This window comes from Brienomyrus brachyistius, chromosome 17, assembly GCF_023856365.1.
Source record: "Brienomyrus brachyistius isolate T26 chromosome 17, BBRACH_0.4, whole genome shotgun sequence".
Taxonomy (NCBI): Eukaryota; Metazoa; Chordata; class Actinopteri; order Osteoglossiformes; family Mormyridae; genus Brienomyrus; species Brienomyrus brachyistius.
In genome coordinates, this window is record NC_064549.1 from 20,170,950 (window position 1) to 20,193,922 (window position 22,973).

The 22,973-nt window shown below is 47.5% G+C and overlaps 1 protein-coding gene across 1 annotated transcript; it reads right to left on the reverse strand.

The window, feature by feature from the left end:
• Positions 1-820: 820 nt before the first annotated feature.
• LOC125712077 (uncharacterized) lies at positions 821-7,026 on the reverse strand. The gene is made up of 2 exons (XM_048981714.1): positions 2,307-7,026; positions 821-1,008 (listed from the first exon to the last, which is right to left on the reverse strand). The coding sequence occupies exons 1-2, from the start codon at positions 6,475-6,477 to the stop codon at positions 821-823; spliced, it is 4,359 nt and encodes a 1,452-aa protein (XP_048837671.1). The 5' UTR covers positions 6,478-7,026.
• Between the last annotated feature and the right edge of the window lie 15,947 nt (positions 7,027-22,973).

Sequence of the window (22,973 nt, forward strand, 5' to 3'; positions counted from 1 at the left end):
CTTGTCTTTAATAACCCTTGTCACATGGAATGGTATAGATTTGTGGATCAAAATCATAACACCTCTTGCCTGAGAGGTGAAGGGTGCAGAATATATACTGCCCTGCCACCTCCTCCTAATCTTCGCCTCTTGACTAGACAACAGGTGTGTTTCCTGAAGTAGTGTGGTGGCCCAGGGTGTAGGACCCCCACTGCCTAATGACTATTTTTGTACTGAGTCTTTAATTCTTCCCCTTAACCCTTTCACACAGCACAATGCTACCCACACACCCTTTAGGATCTCCTGGGGCAATGACACAATGGGGCAAACAACTGGGTGAGCTGGCACAGATTTATTTGGGGCTCGGTTACAGATACTCCAAACTCCCAGGCAACAACCACCTCCCTCCCACCAACAGGTAAATCACACTACCACTACAGGTGTTATTTCTCCTTCCCCAATACTACTCCAAAACAACCCCACAGCACTCACACCTCCCCCAATATCCACTACAACTAATCACACAGTGGCACAGCACCCTTATATACAGCACACTTATGCAGCGGGGAGAGGAGGTCAGTTAACATAGGAGAGGACAAAACCGAAGGGTGACCTGCAAAGGTCCCCCCTACATAAACCTAACCCCCAAACAAAAATGTAATAACAATAACAATAATATTATTAATAATAATAATAATAATAAGAAACAAAAATGAAAAAAAAGAAACTAAAGACTCAGTCCTGGGCCGGCGCACTTCCCTCGTCCGGCCCACAAAAACAGAAAATAAAAAAAAATAAAAAAACAAAAACAAAACTTAACTATCCCTTTTCAGCAATGCCGCTACCCTCCGGCCGCGTCCACCTCCTCCCGGAGCTCTCTCGGTCCCGTGGGAGATAACCGAAACGCTTCCCACTGTCCTTCTCTTAGCCTGGTAGCTCGTACGCCGCTCACCGCCTCAATCCGTTGGCTGCGATATGCACCAACCCGGTGCCTCCCAAGCCAGCCGACCCACGGCGGCGAGCTTAGACCTGTGGGGGAAACAAAGCCCAAAACAACCCCGGAACCGCACCGTCCCGGCTATAACCCGAACGGATACGTCCTACACCCCACCGGTTAGGAACCTTCCCTTACTTCCGGGCTCTAAACACAGTATCCCAGGCCACTCCCCCCACCGTCATCTGCGTCGCCTTCCCACTGCTCTTACCTCCCCAGACGCTATGGCTGCGCGCTCGCTATCCCTCTATCGATACCGCGGACCCGTGACTTGTAGCCTGGTACCTCAGCTCACTCACGTCCGCGGTCCTCTTGGGGAAAGCCCGCATCGCCCCACCGACGCCTCCTTAAAACAACCGCCGCGATTACCTTCCGTCCCCGGACCGCGCTCCCGTCCACTCTGATGTAGCCATCTTTAAACCCGATCAAGTCCACGCCTCCGCCAACCAATCTAACAAGTCCCGCCCCTCAATTACCAATGAGGGACGGCGCAACCTCCCCAAGCTTTCGTGGCACTGCTGAAAGGAAAAGAAAAACAAAAAAGAGAATAAAAAAAACAAACCATAAACAACCCATAAATTATAATTCCCCCTTCTCCTCCCAGGGGACACCACACTCCCCCCCACCAAATGGGGGCTCGCCCCGAGCACCTACTCCCTATACCGGGCTGGCCTTATCCCAAAGTTGGCTCGCTGGGATCGACGCACGGGCTCCACAACCTCCGGAACTGGCTCAACCTCCACAACCGGCTCCCCATCCTCCGCCGGTAGCCGCCTTTCTACTACCTGTTCAGCCGTCCCAGCCCATGGCTCTTCCCAATCACCAGGCCAACCCCTGGGACGAGACGGTCCTGGTCGAGGACAGACCCCAGCCCTCCGTAGCTCACCCCCCATCTCCGGTGTCACCGATATCCATCCTGGGGGGCATGGCCGCAGGTGCCGTCGATGGAGAGTCCGGAGAGGGCCCTCTCTTCCGTCCGGCCGCAGCTGGAACACTGGGCTCTCCAGATCCCGTTGTCGCACCACCACCCAAGGGTTAGTTTGCCAATATGGGCTCACCTTGCCTCCAGCTCGTCGACGGAAGTTCCTCACCAGAACACGATCCCCTGGGGCCAGCAACCATCTACGTTTCCCTACATTGTGATAGCGCCGATCCCCTTGCCGCCGGCGCTCTGTTCCCCTTTCCACTTCCTTGCAGGCTGCCCACATTCGTCTCCGATGCCCACGGACCCACTCCGACCCGGCCTCTCCTCCGGCCAGATCACAGGTCCCCCATCGCTGATCTATAGGTAACCGAGGTTGCCGCCCAAACAAAACCCAAAATGGGGACAAACCCGTACTGCTATGCGGGGTGCAATTATAGGCCTGCACCAGCTCCGGTAGATGTACCGCCCAACGACCCTGCTCTTGCACCGAGAGCGTGTTCAACAGACGTAGCAGCGTTTGGTTCCACCGCTCACAAGCCCCATTGCCCTGCGGGTGGTAGGGAGTAGTTCTCACTTTCCGGCACCCATACACTTCACACAGTTCTTTCACCAACTGTGACTCGAAGGCAGGCCCCTGGTCAGACAGCAGCCGCTCGGGGCAGCCATAACGCTGGATCACCTCCCCCCAGATCACTCTGGCCGCCGTCGCGGCTGTCTGATCCCTGGTCGGTACTGCAAAAGCGAACCTGGAAAACAGATCAATGGCGACCAGCACATATGGGTAAGTATCTCCGGGGCGCCCCATGGACAGGTAATCCACCGCCAACACCTCCCAGGGGTAGCTGGTATTAATCCCCCCTAGGGGCAGGGGCTCTCCCTTCCCCCGGCTCCCAATCAGGCACTCCTGGCAGCCACGCTGCCTCTGCTCCACATCCCTTCGCATGCCAGGCCAGTAGAACCTCTCTTGCAGGGCCAGGACCATCCGTCGCCCTCGGGCATGCCCCAATGCCCGATGATACTCCAACCACACTTGTTGGCGCTGTTTCTCCGGAACCACCACAGCCCAGCTCTCTTCACCTCCCACTGGGGATCTACGCCGCAACACCCCTTGATCCACTCTCAGTAGCTCCCAATCTTCCAACAGGCACCGGCCCATCCCTCCAACAGTTCGGCCAGCCATCACAGTTGGACGTTCCCCGGATAACACCCACTGCCGAATCTGGGCCACTGCCGAATCTTCACTCTGCCGCTCCGCCCAATCCTCTATGGATCCAATCTGTGCCACCACCGCCATACCTGATCGTCGCGACAGGGCATCCGCATTCTGGTGCTCCCGGCCAGGTTTATGCCTTAACTCATAGTCAAATGATGCCAGCTGACCCGCCCACCTTTGCTCCACAGCCCCCAATTTGGCAGTCTTCAAATGCAAGAGGGGGCGATGATCGGTGAATACTTCAAACCTAGCTCCCCACAAGTAGTCCTTAAACTTCTCTACTACTGCCCACTTTAAGGCCAATAGCTCCAGTTTAAAGGCACTATAGTTCTGATCATTGCGCTCCGCCTCATGGAGGCTCCGGCTGGCATAAGCAATCACCCTTTCCTGCCCCCCTTGCACCTGGGTCAAAACAGCCCCCAACCCCCGAAGACTAGCATCAGTATACAGGCGAAATGGCAAGGTATAGTCAGCATAAGCAAGTACCGGGGCTTCAAGTAGGGCCTCCTTCAGAGCCTGGAATGCTTCCTCACACTCCTTGGTCCATTCGATCTTCTGTCTTGACGAGGAGCCAGCACCTTTCAGCAGCCCATGGAGCGCAGCTGCTTTTTTAGCAAACCCCGGTACAAACCGCCGGTAGTACCCCACAAACCCCAGGAAAGACCGCACTTCCCGTACTGTTCCTGGGCGAGGCCACCCCCGTACTGCCTCCGTCTTCTCGGGGTCCGTGGTCACCCCCTCACGGCTGACTATATGACCCAGGTAGCAGACGGCCCGTTGGAACAGCCGACACTTCTCTGGCTGAAGCTTAAGACCGTGAGCCTCCAGCCGTGCAAACACCTTCTCCAAATGTTCCAGATGCCCCCCAAAATCGGGAGAATAAACAATCACATCGTCCAGATAAATCAGCAAGTAGTCATAAACCTGCTCACCCAGACACCGCTGCATCAGTCGCTGGAAGGTTGCTGGTGCATTGCACAGACCAAAGGGCATCCGTTCGAACTGGTAGAGGCCCATAGGTGTGGTGAAGGCAGTCTTTTCTTTATCGTTGGGGTGCACCTCCACCTGCCAGTATCCACTTGCCAGGTCCAGGGTGGAGTACCAGGCTGCCCCTTTCAACCCTGTCAATGACTCCTCGATCCGCGGGAGAGGGTAAGCATCCTTATGGGTCACAGCATTCAGTTTTCGGTAGTCTACACAAAACCTCCAGGAGCCATCCTTCTTACGGACTAACACTATCGGGGCAGCCCAGGGACTAGCACTCTCTGTAATGACTCCCCCCTCAAGCATGGATTTCAACAACTCCCGCAATTCTGGATACAGACTGGGGGGAACAGGCCGGTAACGTTCCCTCGAGGGAACCGCCACCCCCGTGGGGATGCAATGGTATACCACATCTGTACAACCATGGTCCTCCTCGTCCCGGGCAAACACCCTCTGCCACCGCTCCAACAGTTCCTGCAGCTGCCGACCCTCCTCACGGGTCAACCCCGTGCTGTCAGCCACCAGGGCGTGCAGTTGCTCAGGCAAAGCCCCGGCCACTGGCCGCACCTCCACGTCAACCACCCCCCCCTGTGGCTGGCGCAACACCAACTCCTTCTGAGGCTGCACACACCCAGCTGTGATCTTCTCCACTCGGGCCAGTGGACGTCGAGGAGGGAGTTCCACAGGATACTGATGGAGATTACAAATACGAAGTGGCACTCTCCCCTCACATACTCGTGCCACAGCTCGAGCCACACACCACTCCTGCTGGCCCCCTCGATAGTCTTCCACCAGGACCTGGTCCCCATCTCGCAAATGCCCCCGGGGCACGTCTGCCCAGATCAGCTTCTCCGTGGCGGGACTCAACACCCATGGCTTCTCGGTCCGCAATCTGGCAAGCTGTTCCACCACCGGTCCCCTCACCGCTGCTTCCAATCGCCGACATACAGTGAAAGCCTGATCCCAGGCTCGCCGGTCACTCTGTGGGAGGGCAGAACGAAACAAAGACACCTGGGCTCCCCCCCGTGTCTGCAATACCTCCCAACAATGCCTGATTACGTTCATCCCCAAAATCCCATATGGGGCCGGGAGGTGCTGGTCCTCCACGATCACCACCCCTCGCTGAGGAATCTCCACCCCAGCCACCGTGAAGTCCAGCACCACATAGCCCACATACGGGAGGGACAACCCATTCACTGCCTTAAGGGCTAGCCATGGGACTTCAGCCGCCCCCTTGACCTCAATACCCTTCACACACTGATTAAATATACTACGACTAAACAAAGTGACCTGCGAGCCAGTATCCAGAATACAGGGTACCAGCCTTCCAGCTGCCAGCACTTCCAGAACCGGGCTCTCCCCCACCAGCGCCTCCCGCAACCCAACAGGCGTCGTGGACATGCTGGCTTCCGGCTGCACCCCTCGACTATTCACCACCGTCGTTTCTCCCCGAGGGCAACTCCTTACCATATGTCCCGCCTCTCCACAGCGCAGACAAATGGGACGCCCCTGTTCATCCCAACGAGGTCCCCCCGAACTTGCATAAGTGCGGCCACGCCGACGAGAAGGGGGAACTACCAATGTGGTCCCAGGAGCACTCGCCTGCCCCTCTCGAACCTGACTCCATCCTTCCAAAACTTGCTTCAGCTCCCGTACTTGGTCACTCATCTCCCTCAAAAGGTCCTCCCTCAGGGATGACCGTAACGTTTCCAAATCAAGTGAAGGGGCAGTGGCGGGCTCTGTGGCTGCAGTAGGTAGGGGCAGAAACGTCCTCCGGGCATCCACACCTTCCATTACGGTGCCGGGCCCCTCCTCCTTCTCCATTTCTTTCACCTCCCGACATGCCTCCATAAATGTCAACCGGCTGGCTCGTCGAATAAGTCGCTGTAATTCCCTCTTAGTCGACCCCGCTAGGAGGCCAGTCACCAGTTGACTTCGAAGGGTAGCGTCGTCATCATCCTCATCCCGGACTGGTTCCTTCTTCCGCCATCTATAATGACACTCCCGGAGACGGAGGATGAACGAACCCACCCCTTCCCCAGACTGTTGTTGACAGGTAAAAAACTCAACCCTCAACTGGGCCAGCCCGGCACCCTCCCCATAAAGTCTATCCAATGCCTCCAATATCTTCTCAGCAGTATCCCGCTGATTTTCCCTCAATAATTCCACTTCTCGCCTCGCTTCCCCTTCCAAAGCACTAAGAACAAAATCCACCTGTTGGACTGCAGAGAGTGACTGCGCCCGGAGACCCACCCCGACTACCCGCCTCCATTCTTGATACGTCCCCTTAGCGGACCCATCGAAGCGGGTCATCCAAGCCCCCCCCAAAAACCATGGCCACCCACCTGACAACTCCTGTACCCCAGGTGCTGTCCCATCCATGTCGTGCTCGAGGAGATCCCGCCGACTACGCCAAATTCAAGCAGTGTGGTGGCCCAGGGTGTAGGACCCCCACTGCCTAATGACTATTTTTGTACTGAGTCTTTAATTCTTCCCCTTAACCCTTTCACACAGCACAATGCTACCCACACACCCTTTAGGATCTCCTGGGGCAATGACACAATGGGGCAAACAACTGGGTGAGCTGGCACAGATTTATTTGGGGCTCGGTTACAGATACTCCAAACTCCCAGGCAACAACCACCTCCCTCCCACCAACAGGTAAATCACACTACCACTACAGGTGTTATTTCTCCTTCCCCAATACTACTCCAAAACAACCCCACAGCACTCACACCTCCCCCAATATCCACTACAACTAATCACACAGTGGCACAGCACCCTTATATACAGCACACTTATGCAGCGGGGAGAGGAGGTCAGTTAACATAGGAGAGGACAAAACCGAAGGGTGACCTGCAAAGGTCCCCCCTACATAAACCTAACCCCCAAACAAAAATGTAATAACAATAACAATAATATTATTAATAATAATAATAATAATAAGAAACAAAAATGAAAAAAAAGAAACTAAAGACTCAGTCCTGGGCCGGCGCACTTCCCTCGTCCGGCCCACAAAAACAGAAAATAAAAAAAAATAAAAAAACAAAAACAAAACTTAACTATCCCTTTTCAGCAATGCCGCTACCCTCCGGCCGCGTCCACCTCCTCCCGGAGCTCTCTCGGTCCCGTGGGAGATAACCGAAACGCTTCCCACTGTCCTTCTCTTAGCCTGGTAGCTCGTACGCCGCTCACCGCCTCAATCCGTTGGCTGCGATATGCACCAACCCGGTGCCTCCCAAGCCAGCCGACCCACGGCGGCGAGCTTAGACCTGTGGGGGAAACAAAGCCCAAAACAACCCCGGAACCGCACCGTCCCGGCTATAACCCGAACGGATACGTCCTACACCCCACCGGTTAGGAACCTTCCCTTACTTCCGGGCTCTAAACACAGTATCCCAGGCCACTCCCCCCACCGTCATCTGCGTCGCCTTCCCACTGCTCTTACCTCCCCAGACGCTATGGCTGCGCGCTCGCTATCCCTCTATCGATACCGCGGACCCGTGACTTGTAGCCTGGTACCTCAGCTCACTCACGTCCGCGGTCCTCTTGGGGAAAGCCCGCATCGCCCCACCGACGCCTCCTTAAAACAACCGCCGCGATTACCTTCCGTCCCCGGACCGCGCTCCCGTCCACTCTGATGTAGCCATCTTTAAACCCGATCAAGTCCACGCCTCCGCCAACCAATCTAACAAGTCCCGCCCCTCAATTACCAATGAGGGACGGCGCAACCTCCCCAAGCTTTCGTGGCACTGCTGAAAGGAAAAGAAAAACAAAAAAGAGAATAAAAAAAACAAACCATAAACAACCCATAAATTATAATTCCCCCTTCTCCTCCCAGGGGACACCACAGTAGCATGATATCAGAGTGCATAGATTTCACCCTAGTCATTACTTGTTTTACCTTCTCCAGTTTTTGTAGTCCTCTGCAGTTCCAAGAAGAAATTTTAATTCTTATTCCACCAGACATAACACACAGCACTAAATGAGCTTCCCAACACATTTGAAATATTAAAGGATAGAGAAACAAATAACATCTGAATGTCAAAAACTACACCCACAACAATAAGTATTGAACATACCCCTTTAACTTGAACTTTGGTACCCATTTCCCTCCCCCTATATATACTGGTACCTGTCTAACAGCTAAAGGTTGTTCCACCCAAAAGTGAGGATCAACCGACTATGCCTAAACACCTTTCCCCCCTACCCCACCCCGCTACATAAACAGAAAAACTCGTTATTGGATACATTAAGAAAATTAGGCTACTAATAGTAGCTGTAAGCCTCTGGACCGATAAACAAATATAACAAATTGGCCTTTCTCTTTCACTCTTCTTTTAAAACTTAAAGCTCAGTAATTATTCCTTCATGCCAACACACAGCATGTCAATGATTACATTCTCAACCCAGTCCACTTTCTGACCTCAGAGCCTTCACAAAATTCTCCGCTTCACCTGGCTGGTTAAAGATGCGAGACTTTCCATTGTATGTCACTATCAGTCGCGCGGGAGGAATCATGCCGTACCGGATCCCCATGGAGCGAAGCTGTTGTCTCACGGCGTTAAACTCTTTCTGTTTTCTGTGTACACCGGTCGCCAGGTCCTCATAAAATCTCACCGGACGGTTCTTGAAAAGAATCTGTCCCTTTGCCCTGGCAGCTCTTATCACGGTCATTTTAACCTTGTAATTTAGGAACTTCATGATCATTGTCCTCGGTGCAGCGGTGTTTGACGTATTCTTCTGGCCGATCCGATGAGCTCTCTCCAGCGTCAGAGCGGTATGTAGCGGTGCCAAGTTCAGAGCCTCCGGCAGCCAGTTTTCCAAGAAGACGCACGCGTCCTCTCCTTCCGCGCCCTCGGGCAGGTTAACAAGTCTCAAGTTAGAACGTCGCGATCTGGCCTCCAGATCCAGCACTTTGTCTTCGAGATCTTTGTTGTTATTTTCAAGAGTCCGTGCCTTTGCTTCCAAGGTGGTGATACTATCTTCTGCTGCAGATATCCGGGCCTCTGCCTCACCAACCCGCTTAGCACACTCATTAACATCCTTCCTCACAGTCTCTATTGCTGACAAAATACCGTCCAGTTTGGAGGAAAAATCCGATTGTACTGCGTCTAAGCTTTCGACCGTCTTTCCCCTCTCATTTGGCTTGTCAATTTTCTCCTCCATCACCTGACAGGTGTTGGTATTATTCTCGCTATCTTCACCACTAACATTAGCTTCACAGCTAGCCTCGGAGCTCGACTTAGAAGTGAAGTTAGACAATTTCGACTGAGTCGGTCTACTAATGTTTTTACCAAGTTTCTTTTGCGAGAGAGGCATCACTACTGGTCTTGTTCAACGTCCAATAAACGAGTATTATTCAGGATTTTACAGAAACATAGCGGAGCAGAAGTGGGCACGTCTTCTCAGCAAGCCGCCATTACTGGAAACCCTCATCTAGGCCTTTTACTAGGGATTTAAGGTCCTGGTTTTCCTCTCAGACCCTAGAACACACTGCCAGGCTCAGATTCCCGATCCCACATCCTGCTGAAGCCCTTCCCAAGATCAGACACTAGTTTTGTTTTCCTTGTTCTTATAGTAAAATGATGGTCTTTGACTTTTATTCATCATCACTGTTCTGTTAATTACACATGACCTAATCTAAGTATTACACAAACCAAGCATAATTACTTAGAGATGTCATGAGATGGAAAATCCTTATTCAGTTAATTATTTTCCCCACAGGTGCTGACAGTGTGTCTACAGTGAAATGGGCCTGTGTACAGAGAGGATGATCTGTAACAATCCCATGTTCCTATGGTGACAGATATAAAACTCATGTGAAATACTGGTGCAGAGGGTATAATGTGAGGTCATGTACTCCCATAGTACACACTGACTCTCCACTGGAGGGTAAAGTGTGAGTCAGAGATGATCCTGACCAGCGAGTCTTCACTGTGACCATCAACAATCTGACAGCTGAGGACTCCGATCGGTACTGGTGTGGTGTGAAGATCAGTGGAGCCTCTCTGATCAGGTTAATCTGTCAGTCACTGATGGTAAGATGTCTGTACTGCAGACTGTAGCCAATGAGATGCACAGTATGTAACATGTCACTGAGTCAAAAAGGAAGGACCTTAACACAAACACTGATGGAAAAATGTTTTAATATTTTAAAAATCTGCATTTTAATTTAATTCAATATGATAAACGAGACTTGGAAGAAGTAACAGTGTCAGCTAAATCGGGCGACTTCATGAGGTTAAATATGATAAGCAATATGTTAAAAAATGTCAGTTTATTGGCCAAACATTTACATACAGTATGTATGTTGTAATGGGCTGATATTCATAAACATTTCATTGCTGTGCAAATCGTTGAGTGTTTTACCTGTGTGTTGAAGTCCTCCAGGGTTGTCAGTGGACAAACAGGAGGTGACGGGTGTGGATGGAGACAGTGTCAGTGTTACTATGGAAACAACAAAAGACAAAGGATGTGGTGTAAGATTGGGGGCTCCTGTGCTTCAGAGAGATCAGTGAGTTTGCATGGGAGGCCTGTCCTGATCAGGGATGACACAGAAAATAAAACCTTCATTGTGACAATGAGTGGGCTGGAGAGGAAGGACACTGGCTGGTATTGGTGGCTGGTTGTGGAATCCTGCAGATTCCAGTTCATATTACTGTTAAACATAAGTAATTGATTTAAATCTGCCTGTGAATTATTTATGCTTGAATATAAATAGATACATACTAATCAACCCAGCAGTTTCACTCACGAAGGGGTTTGTGCTTCTTTGTGGGGATAATCCCCTATTTATCAGCTGTTGTGAAACAGAGTTATTTATTGGGATTATTGTTTCAATGATAGTGGCACGGTGGTCCAGTAGGCGGCGCTGTTGCTTCACGCCTCCATGTTTAGGGGTTTGAATCTGGCTTCTGCTCTGTCTGTGTGGAGTCTGCATGTTCTCCACATGCTGTGTGGGTTTCCTCCAACAATCCAAAAACGCACAGTCAGGCTAATTGGTGTCTTTAATATTGAATGTGTGTCTTCTAGTTTATGATCAGTCTGTAATATGACAAAAATCACAGCATTTTCCACAGACATACAGCCAGTCACTTGTTATGTATACAAATCCAGACAAATCCATGTAGCTTGCAACATAATTCAGGCATTTTTTCATCTTTGTGAGGATGAATTGTTACTAATGGTGTGCAGACTGACTAACATGTCTGTAGGTGGTTTTTCATTGCAGCGTAGACCAGTGTTACAGTTGTACTCTGTAATATCTGTTCCAGTGCTGCATCCATCCATTGTCTGAAACTGCTTGTCTAACTCAGGGTCCCTATGGGCGCAAGGCAGGGAACGTCCCATGACAGGGTGCCAACCAATTGCAGGACACGCTCACACTCCATTCCCTCGCACAAGCACACCTACCGGCAATTTGACAACTCCAATTAGCCTCAGCATGTTTTTGGACTGTGGGGGGAAATCAGAGTCCCTGGAGGAAACCCCACAATGACACAGGGGGAGCATGCAAACTCCATACACACGGAACTCCAGCGAAGACTTGAGTACACGTGCCAGAGGAGTGAGGCGACAGTGCAAACCCTGCTTTTTATTAACTATCCTTTCTCCTGTTTCCACTGCTCTCCTTTTCTCTGCACATGATGAAGAAGGAGGGGATAATGAAAAACGGAGGTAAGCATTCAGCAGCATTTACAGTAGTGTGGGGGTCCAGCTAGCAGCATTTACCTGATCACACAGTAATGGGAAACTGTCATTTTAATTTTAAGGGAAAAAAATATTTTTTATTTCATTTTCTTAATAATAAACTTGAGATCCCATCCCATCCAGGGTGAGCCCTTGCCTTCTGCCCTGTGCTGCTGGGGAATGACTGCAGGCCTGTTTTCACAAAATAGTGTAACATGTTGTGTGATAATCTCTAGCTATTTTCATGCTCTTTGTTAATGTCTCCTGTTCCTCACATGTGTCCTGTGTAATAGTACAGATGTGGCTGTACCGTGTTTCTATAAAGCATGTAAGACTTTACTGTTCACATCCACCCTCTTATTCAGCTCTTTGGTCCAGCTGGCTCTGTATGTAGGACTGAGCTGATCGGTGCTGCTGTCGATTATCAAGGTGGTTTTACTTCAGTCAGAACAGATTCACTGTTTTGTTCTTCAGGTTTAAATGTGATATGTGTGACTGACAGACACACTGGTGTATTATATGTCTCACAGGTGGGAGCAGGTTCTGGATGCTGTACTGAAAGCTGGGACTGGTGTGTTTTACCTGATTTGCACCATCATCACCATTCAGCTGCACTGGACCTCCTGTAGAAAGCGGGAACCAATCAGAGAGAAGCAGAGGGTCTCCCTGGATCAGAGGAAGCTGGCAGAGGAGATGACCTTCGTGGAGCAGAATGAGTCAGACGAGCTGTAAAATAAACGGTTATGCTAACTGCAGTGAGGCCTCTCTCACTCGGCCCTGCTCAGTCTGTACAGTCATAGCATGAGAGTCAGTTAAACAGAGGGGATGATTATCTGCTGGCAACCTGTACAACCACGTATTGGCCACTTATTCACAAGTGCTTTGCTGCCACCTGCTGGTTAATGTTTAATAATCGTTATCTTGTGAAGGTAAGACTGGTTTTTATTAAATTGTCTCTTGATTCTGAAAAAATATGGTACTATGCAAAAGTCTTGGGCCATCAAAGAAAACGTTTAATGCTATTTAATTGGGTTGTGTATATTTGCTCAGAACAAAAACACAATTATCATAAAAATATATGCAAATTAAAAGTGACACAATAAAAACTAACAAGAATTTCTTCTTTTCTCCATAAAGTTACTGATGCCTTGTTGGATCGCTAGATGAACCACGCTTTGGATCCTAAACCTCTCCTCAGGGGCACCCCAGCCATTCCATGTATTTGTTAAATTCTGCCACCAGCTCACTTAATTAATTAATTTAATTAAACAAATGTGTCATGCCCGGCTCGTCCGCTCCTCCTGTGTGCCACGCCCCCTGATTACCCACGTGTTTTCTCCCGATTGTACCCAGCTGTATCTAGTTAATTTGCTCAGTCCTGTGTATTTCAGTCCGTGTCTTACCCGAGTCCTTTGTCCGTCATTGATGTCAGTTGATGTTCGTGCCCTCGTCCCTGAGATTAAACCCCTCGTTTGCCCTGATTCTCGGCTGTCTGCCTGCTTCTTACCCGCCTGCCCGCGATCGCTGCCGTCTCCCGTGACAAAATGTTAATGATGCATTGATTAGCCATAGGAGTTGTGTTATAAAAAGATATAGGTCTATTGGATGGTTGGTGCAAATGTTTTACTAACTTTAGAAGAGATTTTGAAATGACTGGGCTGGCACACTTTGACGGACAAAATATTAAAATTCTAGACCAAGATGAAGATCATTTGAACATCATTTTCTTCGACAGCCCAAGACTTTTGTACAGTTTTGTATGTGTCTTTTATACTGGTCATAATTTGTTTAAATACATGATTAATAAATTGATACTTTACAAAACATTTCATATTTTTCTGAAATTGGTAATTATTAAAAATGAATTTCACAAACTTAAATGGTTTGGCTGCGATGGGCTGGCCCCCCATCCAGGTTTGTTCCCGTGCCCATTGCTTCCGGGATAGGCTCCGGACCCCCCACGACCCAGTAGGATAAGCGGTTTGGAAAATGGATGGATGGATGGAGGGATAAATGGTTTGGAGTTTTTAGGTCACCCCTCTTCGTCAGAGCCCACCAATCAGGGACTCTTTAAAAGAGTGATGTAATCGGGAACGCCCACTTTTCAATCTGCAGTACAAATACACCAGCTTGTCTCTGCTACCAACAGCCTGTGCATGTCAGTTAAGGAGGAAACAGTACCACATACATATTGGCCAACATCAAATGAAAATGTAACACACGAAAACAGGACTGCCCACTTATCACTCTGCGTAAAATCACACCAGCTTGTCTCAGCTGACAGCAGCCTCACATATCAGCTAAGGAGGAAGACGGCATATCAAAAGTAAAAAGAAAGACACCATCAAATGAAAATATCCCTGTGTGATCTATTGGTTTCTGCTTTCACTCCCATTAAATGACAGTAAGTCTAGTTGCTGTCCGTGGTGCTGAAAACCTGGATCAGTAAATTCCAAATGAAACTTCTTCACCTGATTTAACTGTAACTCACTTATTTTGTTGGCAATGATGCTTTGTTGAGTCTAGAAAGGCGCAAAATGGGTTTCAGATAAATTAAATGAAGTAGTTTTGCTTAAAAACCAAAAAGCTTTGAACAATCAGTTCAGCTTTGGACTGTAGTGCTTCACAAAAGTAAAATCCATCCAGTTAAATCTCTTTATCCCCAAGTCAAGAAGATATCAAATGCAGAAGCACATTGTGGGAGATACAAGGTGCAGACACATTAAAAGCACTTTTTTTTGTGTGAACATTATAAAACAGATTGATACACATTAAGCAGTTTGTAACTTTACATCCAGACCTACATCAGTCAGAAAAAGCAGGCGATGACCATCCCATCCAGCAGCTTCATCTCTGATTGTACAGAATCCCATGTCAGCATAACTTCTGAAGTCATGACTAAACTAATTTCCAGCTCTGCCTTCAGTTTCATCTGTTAAATTAAATTAGGAACTAAACTAAACTAGGAGGGAAATATAGTCAAGCTACTTAAGTAGCCGAATTTTGTGTATCCACTAGAGGGCAGCCACACATAGATTCCCTTATGAATGGTTCTGATGCTTCCGGAAAGCACTGCACAAAGACCCAGGTATGCCAGTGAGGAACGGATAAAGAGCAGACGGATCCAAATACTAGCTGTAATATATAGTATTTTCAATGAATTTAAACAAATTAATATAACAGTGTCAGAGTGTCAGATCCATGTGACTTTTTATGATTGAAGAACTTTGAAAGCCTGAATATAACTGAGGAGGCCCACGGACCCCATTATGTGTGAAACATCATTGTGGTGCTGAGAGAAACACAGGACTGCTGATAAGACCCAGATGAAGTGAATTACCTGACTTTGCCCCCACCCATCCCCCCCCCCCCCAGGATACCCCCACCCCTGTCATACAGACACCTTCCTAACGGACCTCATGATTTGTGCTGATCCACACATATGAAAAGGACCTACTGCAGTGACATTTTAAAACTGTATAAAACATAATAAAGACTGAAACAAAGGCCTGAGGTCAGACCCTCTGTATGTAGCACACAGTGTTTCTGCAGAGTCTCACACTCACATCCTGTATGACGACTTTTCTGCTTTTCAGAATAAGTCTGATTTCGCTGCTCTTTGCTCATTTGCAATATGAGGAAGTAACAGTTTAGAAAAGAACTAGACTTATTTGATTAATTTGTTTGTAGTTTAAATTCTGTGAGCATGAATGATTCACTGTGAAGACCAGCTATCAATAATTTTGCTATGAAATCATGTTTCTAAAATGATAAGATTCTAGATGAAATCAAAATATTTATTCCTGGTAAGAGCAGGACAACAGCAGCATCAAACTGTTTTCCTTTTTACAGACAAGAAATAGACAGGAAATGCATCAGTGCACAAACAGTTTATGAAAATCAAAGATAGATGGATGATTTTTAAACATTTAAAACCCACAAAAAGGGAGGCAGTGAGGTTAAGGAGAGTCAGGAAGTCAGTGTCAGTCTCCACAGATCTGAGGTCAGCGATACACACATAAGGCTCCTCTGATGCTCCTTTTCATCCTCTTCTTCACTGATGGGCCTCCAGGTGAGGATCACTTACTCTGGGACTCCACCATTCAGCGTAGTTAAGATGAAGATACATTTTGCACAATATACTTACTACATCTGTTTGTTTATATTCATATTGTTCCATGAAGTTTGATCACTTCCCGATTATAGTCTGTGGTGGTAGCATGTTGACTGACTGATTTTAGAATTGACTGCAGTCTTCTTTGTGTCCACTATGTGGCAGCAGTATAAAGGAAATATCTTATTCTGTCACAGCTGCTGGTGTGTGTAAAAATTCACATACTCTGATAACAAGTAATTCTGCCTCCAACTGTTTGTCAGGGATCTGGGCAGGAATGAATTACATGCCGACTGTACATACAACAGAGATAGGCTCCTGGGAGAACTTTGCCAGAAGTTGAAACACGACTTTAAGAATGACACTGATACAGAGTACTCAGCTGTTTGGTTGAAACTAAATCTTGGTCTGGATTTTTACATTCTGGACCTGAACTACCCACTGCTGCACTGACCCCCACCTTCTTCTTTTTTTTTCCCTTTGTCCTGTCCGGCAGCTTTAGCAGAATCATGGTCTGAATGCACTGCTGTGACAAACATGTTTGCTTTACCATGAGGGGTTCTATAAACTCTGTATAGGCCTCTCATGTTGATCGATTTCATTTTTAAAATTTAAAAAATTTATTTATTTCATTTTTAACCCGTAAAGTATTGCAGTGGGTGAGCTGGCCGAAGAGGATGGACAGATTAGGAGGGAAAAAAAGAAGGAAAAAGAAGAAAGGAGCAAGTGAGATGAAATGAAAGTTTTTAGCGGGTGTCTCTAACTTTGCTCTGCCATTGCATGCACACCACTTCCAGGGCCAGCCTTGCTCTCACGCTGATATACTGTCAGATTATGCACATCTTATATGTTGTTTTAACCCTTAGCGTATTAGTAAAGGCAGTTTTGTACTTACTTGATGTGATGGTCCACTTTACTGTGGCCTTGAGCCACATTAGAAATTTATTTCTGATATATTTAACTTAATCCTCATTTTTCTTTTGCCCATGAGCACGAAACAGCTAAATAATTAGCATGATGCAGAAGTTATTCTCAGACAGGCACTTAATCTAAAAAGCAGAAATGTCATCATACACGATGTGAGGGTGAGACTGCAGACACACTGTGTGCTGCATACAGAGGGTCTGACCTCAGGCCTTTGTGTCAGTTGTTATTATGTTTGATTTGTGATTCTCACCTGGAGGCCCATCAGCGGATGAAGAGGAGCATCAGAGGAGCCTTATGTGTGTCTCACTGACCTCAGATCTGCGCAGACTGGCACTTACTTCCTGATTCTCCATAACTTTGCTGTTTCTCTGTCTTTATCTGTTACTCAGGAGTCCTGAAGTCCAATGAAAAATCCGCTTTCTCCTGTCTATTTGGCTGATACAAGTTCTGCTCACTTCTGCTTGGGTTGCATGGATCACCAGCCACTTGTCACCAACTAACAGACCACAGCCTACCTGACCAATGTCATAACTGGTGCACCTAGGTATAAAATTTAGTCTCACTGTCTCCAAAAAAGGTCACTGTCTGGAACCCCATGGAACCACATTTTTGATTCCTTAGGCAATTTTTACACTATGTGACAAACAAAAACAACACACAAGTTTGTCTCAACACAGGCTCCATAGTCAAGAAAGCACAGCAGCACCTCTACTTTCAGCGGAAGCTGAGAAAAGTCCATCTCCCATCCTCACAACATTTTACTGGGGAACTACTGAGAGCATCCTGAGCAGCTGCATCACGGTCTGATTTGGGAACTGCCTTGCCTCAGATCATAAGACCAGCGGATAGTGAGGATAGCTGAGAAGATTATTAGAGTCTCTCTCCCCTCCATCATGGACATTCACATCACACGCTCCATCCGCAAAGCCACCAACATTGTGGATGACCGCACCCACCCCTCACATAATCTTTTCACTCTGGCATCTGGAAAAGCATTCAGGCCTCCACAACCAGACTCAGAAACATGGCGCCTGACTACTGAACTCTCAGGGACTGATCTGATACCACACACAACACACACACACACACAGCTGTGTAATTATATCTTCGTGGGGACTCTCCATTCATTTCTATGGGGAAAACTGTAATCCCAACATGACAACTTTAACCCCTACCAACCCCTGACCTTAACCATATGTAACCAAACCAAATACAAGACTTTTGGCATTTTTAGTTTTTTGACTGTATTTACAGATCTTTGTGAGTACCTGAAAATGCCCCCCAAAACATCAAAATAACGGGGTTTTTGTCACATTGTGGGGGACATTTGGTCCCCACAATGTAATATACACCTAATCCACACACACACACACACACACACAGATTAGGTATTTGAATCTTTGTGGAGATTCTCCATTCATTTGTATGGGCGTAACCCCAATCCTAACTATGGCAACCTTAAACATTGCAGTAGTTACCAAGCAGTAACAGTAAGCAACCAAATAAAATGCAAGACTTTTTGAATTATTCATTTGACTGCATTCACAGAATTTAATAAAATTCAGTATCTTACTTTCGGGACCGAAAACATGTCCCCACAAAGTCAAAATAACATGTTTTTATAGCACTATGTACATAACCACCCACCCAAACGCGCGCACACACACACACACAAACAGGCCTACCTACAGTATACCCTCCATAGATTCCTGAATGAAATATCTGTAAAGCAGTTATTATGGCATGGCGTTTGGTTTGAACATGCAGTTTTTAAGAATATTGCGCTAATTCTAAACGAAAGACTGCACTAATTCTAAAATGGCTATATAAGAACTTTATTTACCATTAAATAAATTATAAATCAAACCAAAATTTAGTCTCTCAAAAAACTTGTATATGACATATCATTGTTCACATTATGAGAAATTAAAAACACCAGGACACAGAATGTGAATAACAAGAACTATAGTGTTCTTTCTCAAAAGCGGACCTACCAACGTGGCTAAAATGCTAATTGCGTTCGTCAGCTATGGAAAAAAAACAGCGGGGCACCCCAAACATCGCGGTATTACGCATTACCGTAATACTGCATAGCAAAGACATAATGTCATAAAAAATTACAATCAGTATTTATAGACAGAACTGCGTGGTTTCCCATTGACAAGTAGATACATGGTTTACGGGCTTGAAGGCGGTTAGATCAACAAATCCAATCACGCTCAGCCAAAACAAGCACGAGCTAAACATACTACTATTGATTGGTTCACCTTCAAATTCGTCCCGCCCTGACAATTAATTCTCGTTTTCATTCGTTGAAAATGGCGTCAGTACATATCTTCATCCTTTCGACCAATGAAAAATTTCGCTGGTTTCCATAGAAACAAAATCAGTGCAGTTTGAACATAAACTTTCTGACAGAGCGATGGCGCAGCGATGAGAAGCATCTCTTCCTATGTTTCTTGCTATTTCTTCAGATTATGTTTTGTTAGCATAGTTAATTATATATTTCATTGTATGTCGTGATATAGTTCATGCAAATATTGCCACAAAATATAATTGAAATATATTTAAAATTAGTAGCTTAAACTGTAGATGCTGTGGCCATTTTTCGTAATGTGATTGTTTATATTTAAATTGTAAGAGAAAATAATTGTGTTAAACTTAAAAACAACAAGCCTTATGGTTGATATGATTGGTTTTACTCATCCGGTCTGTCGTAATGCGTTTCATCTGAAGATGTTATTCTGAAAAGAGCCCCTATACGTTTACTTTTTAAATGTCCCATGTTGTTGAAGTAAGATTAACCGTTTGCTGGGTTCATTACCATGGCGATGTTATAACGTACCGAAGCAGCGTCCTGATTTCGCCAGCGTTACTGTATAGGTTGTGAAACAGTTTTAGCAATTTGGCCGCTTCTATCGGAGTAGCCTCGATGCCACGAGCAGCTAATGAAGGCTCCATCCCTTTCCATAGGCATTCTTGGTGAATAGCATTTAGCAAATGTCTGGAGTACGTTGAAAATACACAGTGTCTAGTTTGGCTTTGAGAGTATCACAGACGGCTAGTTAATTATGTTAACCAGAATGAAAATTCCGAAAGCTGTTTCCTGGACCAACGACCAGCACTGGGGAGCCTGGGACCTGTGGGACGAGGTGATCGACTGGGGAGAGAGGAAAGGTTTGGAGGAGTGCTCACCAGCGACACCCCCCACTGTCCAGGCTGGGGAGGTTATGGGGGGACTGGGAGGTGTGACGGACTGGTGTAAGGGAGGGGAGGGTGTGAGAGTGATAGGCAATGCTGGCATTGTTTCTGAGACTCTTCAGAGAGGAAACTGGCGGTGTAGAGATAGATGTGGGTCTGGTATAGATAGAAGATGTAGAAGTGGTGGAAAATTAATATTAAAGTTGAGCTTGTAGAGCTCTTGACACAGAGAAGAGCCAAAATACAAGGAAGATGAAGCTGTTGTTCTTCTGCTGCTGTTTGGGGAACATTAAATGTTTGAAACAGTATCAAAGATAATGAATTAAGTGTGCTAAATTTTGAGATGTATAGTGGAATGTTTATTAATAATTGTTAATGTGGCGCCCCTGAACCCCCTCGGTTGGCCGCCCCTGCCGGTTGTGTGGGGTCGGGGATGAGGACTAATCGGGGCCAGTCGGGGATCTGGCCCCGGTGCCGGGGGGGCCCACTCCTGCACGCCCTTATTGCTCTCCTGGGCCGGACACCACATTTCATACAACACTAGAGCTTTGAGGGGCAGTGGGGAGGTTTTACTTGCACATTAGACAGCACATGACACTAGGGCTGAGGAGGTGGGTTTAGGCAGGTGGGGCTCTGCCGTCTGCCAGTGGTGGGGTGCCCGTGCCTCGACTGTTCACCTGCTTTTTGCACTTTAGTTATATACACAGTCCATGCTACATTAGGGCCTTGGGGTGCAGGGAGGGGGATGGGGGACTCTGCCATCTGCCAGTGGTGGGGCCCTCATACTCGAACTGCACCCACTAATTTTAATGTATTGTAGACATAAACACACAAGTCTCTCACACATGTACATGCACACTTCACATTAACATGGGACGGGGAATCAGTGGGGGCTGAGAGGTCCCCCCTAACTCTTTGTCTCTGGCCCTGCGCGTGTGGGGTGGCCCGGCAGGTAGAAGACGGCCCTGGCCGGTGTGGGCCGTCTCCTCTTGTGGGCTGCGGGCTGGGTGGTCCTTGGCTCTGCTGCGCCGTGGTGGGGCCCTGGCAGGCGGTCCGGGGTATCTAGGGATGCTCTGAGCCCTTCTAGGCGAATTGTAGGGTTCGGTCTGGGCTGGGCGGGGGGGAAGCAGCAGTCATTCTCAGGATCTCCTACATCACAGATCACCTAATAAACACAGGAGCTGTCGACGACTGGAGAAAAGGAGAAACGCTGAAGCACACTGGGCATTTTGGAAGCATTTCATCATAATAAATTACCTTTGCCTTTACAGTTTCTGTGTACAGTTTCATTATAGTAAATTGCACTTAGTTGTGATTACTCAGTTACAAAGACAATGGGTCACTCTATAATGGGTGATGGTATGCTTTTAGCTGTGCTTCCACAGGTTGTATCTGCCTTAGTAAATGACTAAATGTCTTTTTCACAAATGATTTTGATTATGTTTGTAGAATTAAATTAAAGGTAAACCTGTACATTGGTTAAAATAACATCTGACTGCTACAATAATACATCATACAGCGTTTTTTGTACTAATGTGCTACCTTGAGACATTCAGGTTGTATAATGAACAATTTTAATAAGAATTGTGTTAAGTAATTAACTTTCAAAATCTATCAATACCATGCAAAAGTGTAAAGTCAAATTTATGAGGTACTTATTACAATAAACGGAAGTAGTCTGTACCCATTTAAAGAGACTTTACATCGTACAGCTTCTTATACTGGTCTGGTTGGTGGGTATAAAGGATCTATTAGAAATCTTCCTCCTCCAAATGTATCATATCATTTCATGAGTTTTGGTAGAGTGGGGGTAGCAGGATAATAATAGGATTTACTGGTTATTTTTAAACAAAGAGGAAGTACACAGTCCAACCAGGTACTATATTGAAATGCTAACAAGTTTTTAAATATTTTTATTCAAGTGACTTTAAGTCTGGATAATGTTTTTAATGGTTGGAAACGTGTGTATTACTGTATAATTAAATAATTAAACTTCTGAAATGGCCGCTCAGTGCAGGAGGAGGCTGCAAACCTGAAGAGGCACACAACCGTATGGGTGGGGCAGGGGATCAATGGTGTGAGGTAGAGGACCAGGGCAGTGGGATTGCAGTGGCAGAAGGGCAACCGTGTGGTCATCATGGGCTCCTCCAATGGCAGCTTCAGGTAAGTCGCTCTGATAAACCCCGTTAGACTCCAGTGAAGTGAGTGAGGCTGCAGCGCTACACTGGAGGGGACACATGTGGGCTCAGGGGCCCATGTGACTGTAGCAGAGGAAGGGATCTCTAGCTGATGTGGAGGTACAGGCCCAGTGGCAGTAAGGGGTGGGCAGTCAGCTGCAGAGGCTGCGGGGCCAGCGGCCCCACTGTACACATGGACCGCAGGGAATCTCAGCATGTTGTGCCCAAAGTCCAGCACACATGCCGTGCTCCGGGGGAAATTCAGGCCCAGGATGGAGGGATCGAGCATGTCAGCCATCCACATAGTTACTATTCACAACTAAACCCCCCATGTCAAAAGGGAACAACCCCGTCCCTCTTAAAGGGGCCAGGTCACCAGTCATTGTTCTCACCTGCACCAATGTCAGTTCTAGACAGTGTCTGGTCTCACCAGGGTTGCAGTGGAACCTGTATGGACTAGGGCAGTACATGCGACTCACATCACTATGGTGGGTATGTGACAGAAGTTGCCTCTGTGAGTCCAATCCGTAGTCACAACCTCTGCAGCAGGTGGCAGCAGGGCCACCTCCCCGGTGTCAACAAGGAAGTTCCGGAAATTAACCTTGTTGGCCCACATCTTCCCGGCTATGCGTGCCCTTGGCGGAACCCTGGGTGGCGGTGAACTTGGGACACTGTCTGAGGATTGAGGGGTGGGGGGGGGGGGTGCTGCTGCCTGTCAGCCTACAGGCAGTCTGCCTCCAGGAAGTAAACCTGAGGGCCTGGGTCCT